General features: G+C 39.3%; 1 protein-coding gene across 6 annotated transcripts in view; it reads left to right on the top strand.

The window, feature by feature from the left end:
• Positions 1-19,381, top strand: part of nhsl2 (NHS-like 2) — a 63,352-nt gene that overhangs the window by 14,303 nt on the left and 29,668 nt on the right. The window contains exon 1 of one of the 6 annotated variants that reach the window (XM_043244441.1): positions 18,660-19,006. The exons of the other annotated variants lie outside the window; for them this stretch is intronic. Within the exon in view, the coding sequence (XP_043100376.1) occupies positions 18,925-19,006 (82 nt within the window). The 5' untranslated portion in view covers positions 18,660-18,924. Of the gene's footprint in view, positions 1-18,659; positions 19,007-19,381 lie in introns of those variants that run through there. 6 annotated transcript variants of the gene reach the window in all.

A 19,381-nucleotide genomic window follows, 5' to 3' on the forward strand; every position in this document is an offset into this window, starting at 1 on the left:
GTGTTTGTCTTTTTTTGCCCTCCTGTCTAATGCCATTAGCTCATATTTGGCAGATGCAACTCAGCGCTAACCCCAGCGTTTGTTGTTGTCGTTGTTGTTTATTTTTAGAGGAAACCGCTGAGAGTGTTCTGCCGCCTTAGTGCCATGCTACAACGTTCACGGGCATGCTGGGATAGCTAAATCCCCAGGCCTGCTGACAAGTCTCAATAGTATGTGCCCAGTGTGGGTCTTACAGCAGATTTGTGGATCCTGTTCAGTGATTAATATTTAGATAAGAAAAACATCCTAACAGGAAGGCAGATCTGAAAACACGTCTACAGAGAGTCTGAATCATCTGCTCTTTGTTGAAAGTTTTGCCAGCTGATCATCTCCATGGAAACAGCCGGAATGACTTTCAAAAGTCGGTAGGATGAGAGCCTGATGTGAAATCACCTGGTGTGAAAAAAGTTTTAGCAACCGTGTTGTCTAATTACATTAACGGCCCGTCACGAGCCAACTTGCGAACCGATGCTCAGCACTCATGCTCGTAATTACATCATCTTACACTTTAATCGCCCCCTCCTGTTCCCCTCCATTTGCAATGATGTCATCCTCTCCGTTTTGTCTGCATTGGTTGAACATTCCTCATTGGGTTAGGGACTGATCAAGTATTTGGAGCGCAGGTATAGGCGAGCGAGACTCGGGAAATGGTGCTTGAGGGCCCGGCCCTGCTTTCCAAGCAGGAAATGAGAGCCGTGTGGATTGTGTAAATGTGAGCGTGCGTACGTGTGTCTTTTTGCACATGTGTTTGTGAGGCTCCAAGGCGCAAGAGGTGCATGGGCGTCCCCCGACGGCTCGTAATGCTCAGCAGATGTTTTCCACTTTACATGTTCGTATTAATCCAGTCATGTGGACAACAAAGAAGCAACGTTTTCCAATACAGCGCTCTCTTTTCCAGCGCAAAATAACCCATTGCTCCGTTCTCACAGCTCTGATAGTTATCTCAGCTAGGCGGCCATTCCAGAGAAATACGCCTCTCACACCCTCTTTCTTCCCTCCGTGCTTGCGCTCCATTGTTCCATTTTCGTAAATATAATCTTATTGTTACTGAAGCTGTAATTCACCCCTTTAGATCTTCACTATCTGCATGGTCTGCAGTGAATTATGGGTATTTCTTCTTTATAACAAGTCGGTCAGGTTTCTTCACCGTTTGTTTGTTTATATTCTCTAAAAGGCTTGAGGCAGAGGGCACCAAATGGCTTTTTTCGCTAAACCCTTTTCATTAAATACTATTCAAAGAACCCTTTTGTTTATTTAGAGAGATTTTTGCAGGGTTACAAGGAGAGAGCTGACCACCCAGACCAGTGTCAGGAGACTATGGAAAAGTTCACGCTCTAGGGGATTCGGGATAAGTGTCTTTGTCTTAACACCGTTCTTTCTTTAAAATGTTTTCGTCTTTGTGAGGGAATGAATTCATAACCTGTGTTTTTTTTTCCTCACTACATGCCTTTCATTCCGCTCGTCCTTTGAGTCTGAATCTTCGTGTTGGCTGCTAGTCCTGGCACACGCAGACTCTTCTTGGATGCTGCAGGCCCACATTAGGAGCTTTTCCCTGACCACACACACCTCCCAATGGTGCAGTGAGGCCATGGCCCTATTCTCTTTTGCTGGTTAACCCAACTCCGCTTCTTATACAACGGAAAATATCTTTTCACGGCTTCAGGCGAACAATGGCATCACTCAGCGAGTCAGTGCATATTGTTAAAGAACTGTGAAATGTTTATTTATTTTTCTTTTCAGGTGATGTAAGATAAAAAATTATATCATAACTACACACACACACACACACGTTGGTATTTGTTGTTTATGGGGACTCTCCATAGGCGTAATGGTTTTTATACTGTGCAAACTGTATGTGTTATTGCCCTACACCAACCCTACACCTAACCCTACCCCTTACAGGAAACTACAGGCATTTTTAGATTTTTAAAAAATACAATTTAGTATGTTTTTAAGCCTTTTGAATTATGGGGACATTGGCAGTGTCCTCATAAACCACCTTCAAATTGTAATACCTCTGTCATACTCATGTCATTAAACAAGTTTGCGTCCCATTAACCACAAATAGCAACACACACACAAACTATATATATACATGTATCAACTACCATTTAGGAGTTTGAGGTTGGTAAAGTTTTCAAAGGTTTTGTCTCTTATACTCATTAAGGCTTTATATTTATACTTTAAAAATACAGTAATCATTTATTAATTCTATTTAAAATGTTTGATTTATTCGGGACAGTTGATCATTGATTCAGTCTTCATTATCACGTGATCCTTCAGAAATCATTGTAATATGCTGATTCGATGCTCAAGAAACATTTTTTTTTTGGACTGATCCATTTTTATTTCATTCATTTTTTTTGTGGAAACTGTGATAAATGCTTGTTGAATGTTTTCATTATCACAGTTTTGATACATTTTATGCATTCTTTAAAAAATAATTTTAAAATCTAAAATATTTAATGATGCGCCGAAAGCAGAAAGATATAGTTATGACAGCGACCAGCAGGGGCTATAGACCTGCCTGAACCCTGCGTGGCCTCTTCATAAAAGATGGTTGTTAGAGCTCGTGCTAAATCAGAAAGGCGCATTTATTTTTAAGGTACACAAGCTCTGAGTGTGAAATGAGTGTTGTGTGTATTTGTGTCACTCTTGCATGTGTGCAATGTCACTGTCTCAATTATATCCTTATTGTGGAATTTCTGACTCACTCACACACACACACACACACACACACACACACACACACACACACACCAATCAGTGTCAGATTTAATGGTGGTGACAGAGGGTTATGTGAGTGGGTGTATGGGAAGGGAAGGCTTTTGTCAGTATGCCCTCTGGCCGGTTTGAGGGAGACACACACAATAAGGTCTTTAGAGCATCAGTCAGCATGTGCTCCATTAACTGTAGGTCTGAGTGAAGTGTTTAGTATCATAACATAATCAGTATGGATTGTGTGTGTATATGGGCCCATGAGGAACTGTACGTATTACATGTGTTGTTGCTCAGTAATTTAACTGTTAGAATGTGTCACACCACAACATACAATGGACTGACTGGTTTGGATAAATACTAGAGAACCACCAGAGGAATGTAACCTATCATCTTAAATTCCTCAGAATCCATCTCACGAAGTGTGCGCCACAGATCTTGATCTGGACTCAGTTTTCATAACACACAAATCACTGGGATCATCTTTTCTTTGTTCCTTCTATCATGGTATGGTCTTGTCATTGACTAATATATGTACTGTGAACATTTTATTTTTTTTAAGTATATAAATGATGAAATGTTGTGCAAATTAATGTTAAATTATATAAATGGGATAGTTCATCCAAAACTGAAAATTCTGTCTTCAAAGAGAGAGTTTCCACTGATTAAAATAAGTTACTGAAATAATTGCAAATGGAATAATTAAATTGAAGAATTCCAGAAGTTTGTTAATAGTTTTTTGTCTCATTTCAAAACATTTTAAGCCATTTTGAGGCCCATTTGGTATTTTGCTGAGGCCCCCTAGTGGACCCCGACCCCCTGGTTGAGAAGCACTGACCTAGAAACAGTTTGACCCAGTCTAGTTTAAATGAGTAAATGTGTCAAAATGTGTCTCAAATGTGTTTGAATTCTTACTAAAATTACTAACAGCCTACTAAAATTTCTTAGCTCAGTTTGCACTTGAGCAAGTCATAATCACTAAAATCAATGTTTCTGAGACCAGATATTGCAGATAAACGGAAGAAACCAAAATCATTCTGAAGAGCACAGAGATATTAATCAGGTTATGGGGGGCTTTGCTCTTCTGGGTTTGGTGGGCAAAGGAAACAAAAAATGAGAGGTTGGGAGATGGATATAGGAGGAGGGAGAGTGTCTAACAGACTTAATTGAGTTTATAGGCAGTTGAGAATGGAGATAGTGGCATCTTTATATACTGGAGAACAGATCAGCCCAGTGCTTAACTGAAAGACGGGCCAGCTGGGAGCCTATGCACAGCTCATTCAAAGAGTCACACCATCTCAGATAGAATGTGTGTGTGTGTGTGTGTGTGTGTGTAGGCCTAACTCCTCCTCCTCTCTGTAAGTCAGTGTGTGTGTGTACAGGCCTCAGTTTCTATATGTGTTTGACATACTGTTGGACTGTTTGTTTAGCTGCGTCTTTTGATCCTTGTAAAAAGGTTAGTATATTTGCTTGCAAATTTGATATATGTGTATGCATTTGCATGTGTGTGTGTGTGAGTGTTTATTCCTTCACTTTCTTCTCTGCGGTGTATGGACTCATGCCACGGTGCAGCTCTGATTAGCTAATATGTGCTGACACAAATATGTACTTGGGTGTTCTGTTAAGATTATGTGATGTTCGTCCAAGAGTCATTGATTTTGAGGCTAACTCAGATTTGTTGATTTTGAGTCAGAAATGGTTTTAGGTTGAGTTGTTGCATAAGTGATGGATTAATTACTGTTTAACTGTCTTTGGTTTGTTGTTTCTTCAGTGCGGTTTACAATGTCTGTCAGTCTGTTTGGGTGGGATAAGCAAACACATCTAGAGGCAAAGGAGAAGGGGCATGTAAACAGCAGGTGTGTGTACATGTGTCTAAAGGCTAAACACTTTAAACCAATGATAAGTGTTGTTCTCCTACATTTACTTCCCTTCTGCCTCCCATCCTTTTTTGTGTGACCCCTTCAATGGCTGTTTGTCATCCTGACACACTCTCTGTAAAGCTCTTTGAATTCACTGATAGTGTTGCGCGTTACTGACTGCTTAGCTTTCTGGAGAAAAAAAGGTTTAGTTTGAATCAGTGAAAGGGGCTGACCCTTGTGATATGAACAGCATCCTTCATTAGAGAAAAGGTTGAACGGGTTTGATAAACGGCCAGTAGAATTGTGATATTGTTTCCCTGTTGGATGTGCTCTTTGTCACAAAAAATGTAATCTTAATCCAAGTCATTCAGTACACAGATAAAATTGCTGGCTTTTGCACATTCATCTCTTAATAAATGTTACAGAGATATATTTTTCTAGCATTTATTATACTCTTTCTTCCAATAACAAGTTTAAACCTTAGAAAACATTTTGCATAGAAAATGTTGAAGTAGATGTAGTAGTAGATGGTATTAAAATATATAGGCTACACACTATACCTGAAAATCTGTACTTAAGAATCGACTCTATAAATATATTTTTTATTTGCGACAGCTTGTGCAGTTCCATTCACATACACTAGAGGGAATTACAGCACTATTCATCACTGCCTCGAACTGCGTGGTCTTCCTGTATCTGCCCTGCTCATGTCCTCTTAATTTTGTTACGGGCTTTAAGCACCTGGCGTAACCGATGGATGGTTCACCCTCCTACATTTATAAAAGCTCTTATGTACAGAGAGATTGGGGAACAGCAGACCCAGTGGCCCCGGGCCTTGGAGAGAAGCCTTTTTTAACTGAGAGAGATTACGTTGTCTACACTGCTGTTTACAGTATGAAGAGGAAGACAGAGAGAGAGAGAGAGAAAGAGCCAAGGAGCGTTTGCCTTAGTAGGATATAGGTTGAAGTAGATAGAGTATTTGCTTCCTTTTAAGGGATTATAAGCCAGAGTGTGGGGTTTTGTGCATGAAATTGTAGTGCAAAGTGTATTTTAATACTATTTAACAGTCTTGCCGTGGGTATGCAGAAGACTGACGTCATGCGTGGTCACATGCACATGATTACGTATATGCACACATGAAAAAAACGTGTCCGCAAGCATGCATTCACGTTTCGATACCAATAACATTACAGGAAATGAGAGAGATTATGCTGCTTTTGTTCCTTCTTCTGTTTCCTCTATTACGACTCTTGGGATCTGAAAAGATAAGACGCAGTTCTACATCAAATGCTGTCCAAGATGCAGCTCCGCCTCCAACTCTTCATCGTAACTGTGGTGCTGTTTGTAAGGTCTGTGCGAACCAGTGGTGTGCAGAAATGAGGAGGCAATGTCACTGTCGTTTTATATTTCTTCACGTTCCAGTTACATTTAAAGTTGGCACATTTCAGGGTGAAAGAATTAACATTACACATGAAGAAAACAAAGCCAACAACAATCGATAAAATTCTCGCGTTTTTTTCAATGCAATCTATTTATTGTTCTGTTTAATAATTATTGTTTATTAAAATAAAGTACTTTTTAAGCCGTTGTATATTTATTCCAAAATAATAACTATAAGAGTGCTGTAAGAAGTTTTATATTTCACACGTTCTTTTTAATGGTGCAGTTATGTAATTATGTACCTTGGTTAGTCATTTAAAGTTTCACTGTGACATGACATAAAGTGGTGATATCTAAGTGGGTGTGTTGTTTATGTATGTATAATTAGTTTTCCCTTTAACCATTATTTATTAATTCTGATCAATTTGCAGATGACATTTCCTCATTCATTTTCAATTACCCCCTACTAAACCTACGACCCCGAACGGGCTCAGGGGAGGCGAGAGAGACGCTGGTGTTGCTGTGGGACAGTTTCACTTTAAAGAAATCTAGTGATGTATAGTTTAATGTCACGTTTACGATAATTGCATTCTTTTATTTTTATGCTGTGAAAGGAGGCACTGGAGGAATCTCCTGGTGCAAACTCCTTTGGACATCTGTGATTCAGAAAGGCTGAGGCAGAAACTTTTAAACTTCTGAACAAAACAAGATTATCCCACTTCAAACAATTGCACACTTAAACTGTAAATGGTTTAAGTTTTTGTTTGTGGGATTTCAATGACTCTTTCAACAGGCTACATTGTTACACCAGCAGAATGCCAACAAGTAACTTTTTTAAGAGTGAGTCACTGATTCATTCATTGGGTCATTTGTTCAAAACGTTGGCTGTGTTCGATAACTGAAAAATGCTGCCTCCAAAGACAGATAGGAAGCTATCTTTATCCTGTTTATTCAATTTCATAATAGTTGGCATACTAAAGCTGAAAATGTTAGTTACTCAATAACTTTTCTACAAGTCACATCATTACACCAGTAGGTGGCCACAAGTGACTTAAGAGAAACTCATTGAATCATTCATTTAGACAATTCATTATAAAACAGTCATTCAGGAACAGTTGTCTTTAGGAGTAAATCACTGAACTGATTTATTAAAGCACACTATAACAAATAATTCTGGCAGCGATTCTTTGGTCTTATTTGGAAATATTTTCACTGGTAAATGAAGAACAGATGAAGTAACTAGAAATTTACTCAATATAAAAGTCTTGTTGTATAAAATATTGCTCACACTTGTGCTGTTTTTAAGTGCGATTACCTTCAGAATTGCTGATATTAAACAAAGGGAATGTTGTCTAATATTGCTTAAAGGGATAGTTCACCCAAAAAAAGATAGTTCATTAATCTTCGGAACAAAATGTAAGATATTTTTGATGAAATATGTGGGCTCTCTGACCTTTCCACAGACATCAAGGCAACTACCAAGATTACTGACAAAGTATAGTCAATGTAATATCAGTAGTTCAACTGTAATGTTACGAAAATACCTTTTTGCGCAAAGAATATTAAGTCTTAAACTGTGTTCAAAATGATTGGGTTTAGAACTACACAAGGGTAAGTAATTAATAAAAGAATTTGAATTTTTGGGTAAACTTAATGTCTGTGTGATCTGAAAATTGCAACTGAATTTATTGTGTATTCTATACACTCTATTTCTGAGTGAAACAGAACATTAAAAGAAAAAGTGGATTTTAGCACACCTCTGTCTTTAGCTCATGGCTGATGGATAGAGGGAGTAGTAAAAGATGTTCTGTCAAAGTGGAAAATGTTCAGATATTGACAAAAAATTCCAAAAGGCACGCCAATAAAGTAAATAGGGTCTGTTTTGTTTAAATAAAACATAAGCAATATATATGTTCCATGCAAAAATATTTCATTTAGATTGCCCAACAAAATGTGTGGTCCAGGAAGAAAGTCACAGGATCCTTTGAGTTTGGAGGAAGGGGTGTAAAAGTGAAGGAGGTGTGAAGCGATCGTATGAGAAAGACAAGTTCTATCTTTAACCTCTAGAGCAGCTCTAATCCTCTCAGATGGCTAAGTTGAGGGCATTCTTTCTTTGAGTTTATTCATCCCTCTCTTCTCTCCTCTCGCGTTACTCTGTTTCTTCCTGCCCGTTGAGAAACTGAGAGGCTGATTGAAGGGCCAGGTGCTGGTGCTGTAGGAAAGTTGCACAGTATAAAGTCACCCTGATTGCTTCTCTACCCACCGTGCCCACCCAGGACGCTAGTGGCAGCGCTCACAAAGCTGCTGTAATCAGATCAGATGTGCTGCTTTCAGGCTGACCTGATATTTTAGTCACAAATACATTCAGAATCAGCGCAGTAGTCTTGAACTAATTCCCAGCCTTACGCTCTCCTTTCAAACGTGTTCTTTCTTTCTTCCCTCCTTTTTGAGCCACACGAAGGTCATCTTTTTCTGCTGCGTTATGCTGTGTTTGTGTTTTGCCTCCAGATGGTGTATGCATGTTTGTGCGGCTGAGGTTTATGTGTGTGCGAATCTGAGGTCTTCAGAGTCTTGGCAATCCTGCTCTCGTATCTATAAAACGCTTTTTCTATCATCTATCATCCCTCCATCTCTGCTGCACGTGCATCTGTTTCTGCTTAAAATACATAGTGCTTTTTCTGATCCGTTTGAGTTTCTATGGTTTTCGCCTCTTCTCGTGACACGCCCCCCCCGTTCAAACAATATTATTTTAAGACTTAAAGCTACAAAACTGCAGCCTCCTCCGTGTTGGGAATGCGAATGACTGTAGATGCAAGGAGTGAATTATTTATTTACTGCAAACAAATCTTCCAGTAGCTAAGTTTCTGTGCAAAGTCTGGTCCTCCATATTCTTTCTTTCTTTTCTTCAATAACATCTATGTGGTGAGGAGCTTTGGAGGCCTCAACCCCCTCCCCGCTAATCTCTCCACAATATTGTTAGGAAATGGCTCCAGAAGACAGAGTGAAAAAGGAGGGAGCGAAACCAGGATAGGAGGGATATAGAAGGCGTTCCCTCCTCCAAGGGCTGGTTCATGGGGTTTTGTCTTGAGTTAAAAAAGAAGGGGGGCTCTCTCTCCTGTTTCTTCTTTCATTTTTCTCTTCACTCCACCCTCTTTCTCCTCTCCCTAAGCCCCCTAAATGTGACCGCGTTCTTCTGCACCCCTCACCCTCTGTTGCAGTAGAGCAGAACAGCACAAGCTAGTGTCCTTCTCTGTTTTCCTTTCTGTTTGTCTTGTAGGAATTGGTAAGGTGGCTCCTGGTCTATGATCCAGGTGAGTGCTGAACAGGTAAAATATTTTTTTCGTACGCTTCTGAGCCAAACTTGCTAGTCAGAATGAGATAAAAGAGTCTAAAAGTTTTGCTTTCGGTGATCATTTTTGTTTTGTTGGCTTGCCAATGCAACTTTCTAAAGCTGTGTGGTGAGTTCTGGCAATTACTTCCGCAGGCTGGCAAAATCGGATTTGGGTGGAGTCTGTGGGATTTTAGCCGTTTCTACGATTAGTGATGAGGCTATGACGGTGAGAAGCGTAGATTTATAGTCATGTTTTTATGACTAAAGCCTGGCTAGAGACAGAATCTTCCCAGCATCTAGGCCTTTGGAGAGGCTTGTGTATGGAGCAGATGATTGACAGCCAGCGTATTGTAAGAGCCAGAGGGAAGAGAGAGATGTGAGAGATCTCACAAGCTGTTGGAGTAATGAAACCTGCTGTGCTATCAGAGTTTCTCCTCCCTTTACTGTTTCTGTATTCCCGTGTAGGAATGAAGTAATGATTTTTGAGCAACTCTGCAGGTTTGGCAGAAGGTGCTGAAACTAAAGATGCTGACACAGCTTTTGCAGTGATTGAGGGAGCAGAATATGTTATGGTCGAAAGACAACCGTGAAGAAGAGCCAAACTTATTGAAACCGTGTCTTATCCTAATATACAGTTTTGTCTCATGGGGAAAATCCAATCATTCTCCTTGTTTTCATTAGCACAGTTCTGCTGGAGGTGTAATCACAGAAACTTTGCATACAGATGTTCCCTAAAGCATTTTACTCTGTAACTGCATTTCACTCGCTGTTAGTGTCAATGTCAGTCAAGCATTTATATGAAGATTAACAATATTGCTGTTGTCACATTTAATCGTGGTAACTGCTGTTTGATGCGCTGCACAGGGTCACATTGTGAGGCCGCCGTGATGGCTTCTGCTTACAGTGCTTGCTTTATTAAAAACAGGTTCAGTTTCTTATTATAACTTGTTGACCTGTATTAATACTGAAATAAAGACAATTGATGTTTCTTGCAAAATTACGTATCTTAAAGGCATAGATGAAACATGCTTCAAAAAGTTATAAAGCTATAGTAAATGCAATCCAAATGAATCAAGCAGTTTAATCCAGTCTTCTTAAGAAACACATTCACTTTATATCAGATTTTCGAGAGACAAGTCTTTGAAGGAGAAGATCAACTAGTCTTTAAACACACTTTTTACACTATTCCTAGTTTGTTTACGGTAAATTGTGTACTAACATTATACAACAGTCGACGTTTTCCTATTTCTTTTTCTATGATATTTCTCATTACAGCGAGAAACGTTTTTACCATTTACAAAAATCTTTAATCACTGTGATTCAATGTAAAAAAAATGGTTTAAGCATGACTATCATCAATTCCTGTAGGAAACTGTAAAAAATGATAGCGTTAGTGATGTGTACATGCTTAAAAATAAAGTTTTTTTCACAGAGATGCCGTAGAAGAACCCTTTTTAGTTCCACAAAGAATCGTTCAGTTCGGTTCTTAAAAGAACCATTTCTTTCTTAATCTTTTCTTATCTGAAGAACCTTCTGTGTTGTTAAAAGAGCGTAGGCTTGAGTTTGAGGCAGGTGTATATATTTTCAAATGATGGAAGGAAGAGGTGGTTTGGGAAATTTCTTTAAACAATGCTTGTTTCGTCAAATACATTTTGTACTGCTAGTGGCATAGAACAGTTATTGTTGAACTATTTAAAGTTTAGAAAGCGTTTTGGCATTGCATTTCACAGTCATTTCACAGTCAAGGAAGCTCAAGCCTCAAGACACAGCCTAAATAATTACAGTAAATATTTGTATATTTAATGAGTGTAAATGAGCTTCATTTTTGCATAGGCAATGCTAAACATACAAAGTAAAGCTATGACTTGAAATTAAGTATTCCTGCAAAATCAGCTACACTCTGACACACACACACACACACACACACCTGCTCAAACCCGACTGACAAACTGTTCTATGAGGCTTTTTTTTAACGTGTGAAGATGAAGCATTTGTTTTCTTTCAGTTTCAGAACAGTGTGTCTATTGTTAACAGTTTGATTCTTCTTACAAACTCTTGTTTTTAACAATGTGTGTGTGTGTGTGTGTGTGTGCCTCTGTGGCACTGACATACAGGGAGCGAGAGCGTATCTGGGAGAGTGCATGTCATTCTCTCAGTATACAGATCACACTTACACAAGGGTATAGTTGAGAAAGCAAAGACATTTATCAGCGCTCTGTCACCGAGCTTATATAATGGAGTGTGTGAGTGTGTGAGTTGAGGAGACAGATCCAGGGTTCCTCTTACATAACTAAATGACTGGGGCACCCCAGTGATTGTGCCAGGAGTTTCTAGTAGCCTCCTCTATTTGATGAGGAGGATAGCTTCTGGTGGATGAAACGTTTCAACAAAAGATCTGGATCAGAGGTTTTCGGATTGGTGTCTGGGATGCTTGGGTGGCGGCAAGAGAATGAAATAAGAGCAACAGTGTTCTTGTAGCTCAAACATCTGGACATGGGTTTGATTTCCATGGTATAAATGAACTGATTTGGTTAAAATCATCTACCAAATGTCAAATTTAGTAGTTTAATTCTGCATTCGAAAGACATGAGAAATCATGAGATTATTCACAATTATTTTATTTTGTTGATAGCCATAGATTGTACGTTTAATAGTTTGTTTAGTTATTTCATTTATGATATAAAGAACAGATTATAATCCAAATACAGTAAAAACATTTTGAAATATTATTATTTTGAATTATAACGACTTATAATTTGTGAAATCATTATTTCTATATATTAAATATTACATTATATAAAATGGCAAGGTTGAAGTTGGAAAACAGTTGTGCCGCTGAATATTTTTGCAGAAACTGCATACTTTTTTAGTTATTAAAAATAGCCTACATCATTTATTTGGGAGTTTGTCACATTATAAATATCTTTAGTGTAACCTTTGGTAAATTGAATACATTGTTTTCCAGAAACATCTGCATTAATACCCATGCATTAATACCCACCCAGCATCAGACAGACATGAGTCAGAGGCCGTATTTCCACCTATCAAACATAACAGTAGTCAATGATTCAGTCAATCAATCCACACAGTTGCAGTGCAGTAAGCTGTTTTTGCTTGCGAGAAGCAAATCTTCCTGGACTTCCGTTTCTGGCAGCAGGTCATCTGTCCTCGTTTGCACAGAGACTTTTGATGTAGGATTTGAGCCGCTCCACCCCGCTCTCTCCATCCTATCATAGCGCAAGCTGAATGACAAAACCCAAGTCCCTTTAAACCTCCCCTGCTCTGCATGCAGAACACACTCCTCCTTCTCATTCAGATAAACTGAGCAGTTTAGCCGGAATTACAATTCCATAATCCAGCGCTGCATGGAGGAGTTTAAAAAGAGACGAACGCACGGAATAATCAAATGAAATGAATGGAATGAAATGAGAGTTTAAAATACACAACTAGATGAAAGACAGTCTGAAAACCAGATTAAGGCACTAAAGTATGGTTTTATAAACGATTGTCGAGTGCACAGGAGAAGTGCAGCTGAAGCATTGTAGAGGTGTGTGTGTGTGTGTGTGTGTGTAATCCAGCGGGTGGATGGACAGTTAGGACTTGTAATCTGCCATGTTCTTGCTGCTCTATGCTGCCAGCAGTTGAGTCGGATTATTAATCCACAGCCAATTATTCCAAATCTCAATCTGCGGCCAGATGTCCGCTGCTCCAGATTCAGCTTCCTGATGATAAAACATGGATCACCACACATACATACATGCCTCTCTGCGACTGTAGGGCATCTGATTTCATGCTGTGAAACAGGGACTAGGATTGGTGCTGAATGATAGTGTGGATTGACGGTACTGATCTGAACACACTCTGGATCTGCACTAAGGTACTGTAAAACCTGATTTATCCCCTTTATTCTGTTGCCTGGATCCATCAGCCAGTGTTTTTCACTCTTTGCTTCCAGCACCGTGTCTGTGATTCAATTTGTGTGGAGAAAGCCACCAATCTAGATATAGCGAGACAGTAGTTTATTTGTTCTGTGGAGTAAATAGGCCTGATTTGGTTAGCTCATTTCATTTGATGGCAGAGGTGCTCGCACACACCGGTGGACTGTACGCACCGACTACAGTTCACGTTCCAGAGAGGAAATGTGACGCCACGCATATCCGCTGATAGACCCCAGGGGCCGCTTTTATCATTTTTATCTGATTTTTATTAACTCCAAAAGAAAACAAAACACTACAGTAGGAGATTTCAGAGTTTAGAGGGACAGTATGAGGCGAAAAGCTCAGTAGAGGAGATATTTAGCAGGTTTTATGCAGTTATTTTAGTATTATTTCGATAATGTTATAATGTTTATCATTTTGAATAAGCTTTTATTTAATTTAATAAAAATTATGGAATTTTATATATTTAATTTAGTATATAGAATTGTAATATTTTTTTTACTTTTGTTTTATATTTTTAATTTCAGGTTTAGTCATTTTAGGTTTTTCATTTTACTGTTTACGTTTTATTTTTAATTTAATAAAAGAACAACCCTAGTTTTATGGTTTAAATATTTGCATTATTAGAAATCTTAGCAGATGGTTACTTGTAATTACATTTTTGAAAAAACAAACATAAAAAAAACTTACATTTTAACAAATAAGGAAAATGAAAATGAACAAAAGTCGTGAAAATAATTATTGGTTAAAAAAACACCCCAACACCCTCAATCCCAAACCTGACCCATAAAGCGTCCAGTGTTGAAAGTAGGTACTGAAGAACAACCCTAGTTTTAGTTAGCAGTGACAATCGTGGTTACAGTGAAAGTGCATATTTCACATAGGTCACTCTTCAATGTGTGTGGTCTGAGGAAAGGACAAGAAGCGATGGCAGCAGCAGAGCCGCTCTGATCTCATCTTACTCTCACACTCTCTCCAGTCCAGCACCAGATGAAAAACAATAGGATCAGTGCAGCTGTGAAGCCAGCTGTCACTTTCAGCTCGAAAGCAGGACAACCCCCTGTAGTACAGTGATAAGTCATAGACAGCTGTTACTGTATCAACTCCAATCATCCTTACTGTTTCTCAACGTCTGTGTAAGATATCAGCCTTGTTTTCTCACTCCTTTTATAAGCACTTGTCCACTTGGACATAAAAATCAATAGCAGTAGATTCAACATCAGTGAGAAGCGCCGAAAAGCGGTTTTGACTTTTGACATCGGACGCTTTTGACCCTTTTTAATTTGTTGCTCATTTGCATGTCTTTGGATTCAGAGATTCATCTGCTTTCATGTGATGTAACGAGGTGAAAAGAACAGAGAGCGAGAGCTGTGATCAGTAAGATGTGAAAGCGTGTTTTTGTGTGATGTTTCAGCTTCACTTGATTTGAGAGATGGAGGTGCTGTTCGCAAGGCCTTTGGTAGCAGTAGGATGTGCTGATTAATGTTGCAGGTACTGCAGTTAGTGTGGAGTCACATCATTGCACACACAAAGATAGTTCGCCCAAAATTGAAAATTCTGTTTTAATCACCCTCATTTAGTTTCAATACATTTTTTTTGCTACACCCAAATAAAGCAGTTTTCAATCACACGATTGCATATTTTTCATTTACTTAGCAAAACAGTCTGCTCATAAGCGCCACCAAGCCTTTGTTTTATGTAACAGCAGTGCTTCTGGGCATGTGAAAAGCTTGAATCTCAATGGTTGACCAGCTTCATTCATAGCGTGATGGGAATAAGGCGAGAAAAGGAGGTGACTTGCGTGACCTCTCCATAAAAAAATCTGTCACATTACCAGTATGGGAAAGTTCTTGCTATACTGAACAGACAAATCAGCATTCATGTTCATCAGACCACTGAACTTTCTTCTCACGTGAACAGGCCTTAGTACTGTATTTTGTTACATGTAAATATCATTCAGTGTGTTTTTAATAGTGAAAAGAAAAATGCATATAAACATTTGTTGTGTGCCTTTCATTTTCATTCCCCCCAACCCCAAAATGAAAATCTTGGGGTGGAGTAACCCTTTAATGTCAAGCTGCAAACCCCTAAAAGATTCAGCTGAATTCCAGGCTCAAATTACAATCGCAGATTTTCAATGTGGTCTCAGTCTTTTGAACTCCGCTATATAACAGCAACATAAGTATTCATCGCTGGGTATGAATGTGCGTGAATAGTACATGAACAGTCTTTTGTGTGTGTAATGGTGTTTATTCAGGTAATGTTATTGTGTGTGTGTGTGTGTGTGTGTGTGTGTGCGTTTGACCTCAGATTGCCCCGTGCAGAGCGCTCAACAACTGAGCCAGTCTTTGCCTGAGCACTTCCTCTGCCCCTTCCTTCCTCGCTCTCCTGTTTTTAAAGGAAGGCTGTTTGATCACTGCAGAGGGTCCTGGAAACATTGACATGGTATTTGAGGTGAAAGAGTAAACCCTGTCTGTGTTTGGGTTTGAGGGGGAGAGTGCCTACAGGGATGAGTGGGTGTTTTATAAATGTTTGAGATTTGAATTTTGAAGTGTATTATATATTGTTGTTTTGACGTGTGAAAAAATAGCAGTGGAAATGGAGGCTCCACAAATCTTAATTTATCTTAATTTTAAGTTTATTTTCAAGATATTGTGTAAAATATATACAAATTTAATTACAATTAAGTATTATGTTTGTGTTATCTTTAAAAAACCTTAAATCCGTCAATCACTACAGATGCAACAAATTAAATACAACTGAATTCACCATAAAATATACCACAAATTTGTAATTAAAAAAGTATTCAAATAAGTGTAGAATGTGTACCTGTGTTTGTGCGTGTTACAGGTTATACTATCAAGGGGCAAATGGCCTCACTAATACAGTGAAATTAATCATTAAATTAAATTAAATTTGGTTACAAATGCTTATAAATGAGCTGAATGGTATTTATATTTCAGTATGATGATATTAGGGTAGGTTTAAGAGTATGGGTTAGGACACAGAAAATATAATTTGACCTAATACATAAAACAATAAATATAAAACTTGTGTGTATTATCAACATGCACGAGGGAGGCTCTAGTCACTGGAGTGTGTGCTCTGCTGATTATCATTGTGCTGCTGTGTGCGGTGTGTGAGGGAGAGAAAGAGAGGGATGTGTGTGTGTGTGTGTGTGTGTGGACCCGCCTTTTTATTTTATAAATGTGTAGATTTTCATGTATCATTTTCATTCACAGTACACTTGATCTTCGCTTTGGTCTTAAATCTATTTTTTAAGAAGGCGGTTGCATCTGTGTGTGTGTGTGTGTGTGTGTGTGTGTTAAAATGTGCAAGTATGACGCCACGAGAGTGTGTATCGATCTCACTGCATCTTTTGGTCTGTGTGAGCAGGTGAGTGTACATATTTGCAGATGTGACCTCCGTGTAAGCGTGTGTGTGTGTGAAGGGGCGGGGCACGTGATGTTTACCAGACAGATGTCTGTGATGAATTGATAATGGAGAACAGTGTTGTGGCTTTGAATGCTAAACCTCTAGTCTGCAGTAGAGGGAGGGACCTGCCCTCTTCACTGCAGTGTGTGTGTGTGTGTGTGTGTGTGTGTGTGCAGCCAGTCAGCAGCTCGGACAGCAAGCCGCTCTCACAAGCAGCCTAGGCTCATAACAGGATTTTACACTCGTTTATTATCCTCCGCTATTTATTACTCCATCCCTCAGTTCCTATCTCATCCTTTTCAGGAAAAAGTAGGCTGACAGTCATCTGTCCTTGGGAAGCATCCTTCCTCTACCAATCACAAATTTTTCCAGTAAACACACTCGCACATACACTCTGGCAGATCTCTTGCTTTCACGTGTTTGTATTTAGTGGTGAACTATCTCTGCTGTCGCCTTACAACACCTTTCTCAGCAAGAGCCACCCTTTCTCTCTATTTGCTTTCTCACCTATAGCGTCTGTTTCTACTTACCGCGTCTGCGCTCTCTCATTCTACCTCCCCTCCTCTCAATATTCCTCTCCAGCTCTCTGCCTCTTGTGATTCTCATCTCTCTCTCCCTCTCTTTTTCCTCACTCTCTCCCTGTTTGCCGCATCTTTGCTCCTTACTCTGTCCTCCTCTCTATCATGCCCACCCTCTCTCTCTCTCTCTCTCTCTCTCTCTCTCTCTCTCTCTCTCTCTCTCTCTTTCTCTCTCTCTCTCTCTCTCTCTCTCTCACAGTCTTCATTGGCATGACTGTGGTACAGTGTTGTGAAAGAAGACCAAACATATACAACGAGGTCTCACAAAATATCAAAAAGCGATGTTAATGTCAACATCAATGGAAATTCACCATATTTCTTAAATGCATGATATATATATATGTATATAGTGAACAATTCATCTATGGCTAATACATACATCCTTTGTTTTTTTTGACCTTGTAATTAATCAAAATGTCATAACTTAATGCTGAAACAACAATCTTCTCTCTGGTGACGTATGCCAGAAACTATTTTCAATAGTTTATTTCACCCAAATAGTGTTTCTTTCCTTTCTCTTTGTAGTACAGCGCTTAGATCTGCCTCCATTCAATGAATAACCATCCATTTTTAGTATTTTTCAGTATTTTAGTTCATCTCAGTAAATTCATCTCTACCTTCATTACGTCACAATACTTGCTACTTTCATTGTACAGTGACTTTAGATCATGATTGAGTATAACACACAAATGTTTTTGCATTTTTACATTTTTAATAATAAAAAAATAAAAATAAAATAAAAAGTAAATAATTATTTTTAACAATAATGTACTTACATTTTTTTTGAGCAGTTGAGATTGCTATATAGTGTATACACTCATATATCCAACTTAATATAAAGGGCTGATTGATAAAATACTTTATATATATTTTATTACAATATAAACAAGCAGTTGAGATTTTGAGGTTTTGTCCATATAATGAAACGAAACATTGACTTTTATTGTATGGAAAATAAAACACTTGAGACATTTTTTCTGAATATCTCCTTTTTGGTCCACAGTGGAAAGTCATCCAGGTCATCCAGTGTTTCCCTCTTTTCCTGTTTTGGGACTCATTTTGTTTTTCATTGGTTTGCCATAAAATGCGATATTATTTTTTCACATCCTTGGGAAGAAAACATTGAATGGTTTGATGACGGACGGTCAGTCACAGCGCAGCATGTGAAAATGTCTCTCCTCTGTCGCCCCTTTCTATGTGTTTCTCTTTTCCCCTCCAACCGCAGCGACTCCACCTCTCCTCAGAATCACTCAGCGGTGATAAAGCATCCACCTCCCTCCTCTATCTACACCCTCCCTCTTTCTCTCTCCCTCTCCATCCCTCTCCTCGTTTCGGTATTCCCTACATCCATACGTTCAGCCTTCCTAGGCTCTCAATGAAATGAACGCAGAGCCCGTGTTCTGACTGGCTGGAATCGAACTGGATTGGGCGCATGCTCTCTCTCTCTCTCTCTCTCTTTCACACACTCACACACACGCGCACCCTCACACACTCACGTTCACGCAAACAAACAGACTCAGTCTCGCCGACTGCTCCGTGTCAGGCGGGCACACGCACATGCATGCGCTGCCGTCCTCACACACATAGACGCACCAACACACTCTCAGTCATTGTCAATCCGGTGGCTTCAACCTTGGGATGAGGTGATGTTTTGGGACAGGAAACACGGAGCAATGGGCAATTCCCAACGCCGGGCCAAAGGGAGGCACAAAACCAAGGGGGCAACAGGTAAAGCGCGCACACACACATGTACCTGTGTCACATCTAGACATGCACGGATTTATCACACACACATTCTTACACTACACCACACACTGTAGTGCCACGCTCCTATTTTAACATCACTTCAGGTGTTGTACATGTACATTGTGTGTGTGTGTGTGTGTGTGTGTGTGCGTGCATGTGTGCACATGTGAGAGGATATCAATTTCAGTGACTGGTTTCATGTGGCTAATCAGTGTTGCTGCTGTAGTCAGGGTCACCGCTGGGTTTAAATCACCGTTCGCTCTCTCGTTATCGCTGCGAGCTCTTTGAAAACCTCTTGCGCTTTCTTCCCTTTATCCAAAAAAAGAGAGAAAAGGAAAGGACCAAAGAAGTGACAAG

Source organism: Puntigrus tetrazona, chromosome 7 (assembly GCF_018831695.1).
Source record: "Puntigrus tetrazona isolate hp1 chromosome 7, ASM1883169v1, whole genome shotgun sequence".
Classification (NCBI taxonomy): Eukaryota; Metazoa; Chordata; class Actinopteri; order Cypriniformes; family Cyprinidae; genus Puntigrus; species Puntigrus tetrazona.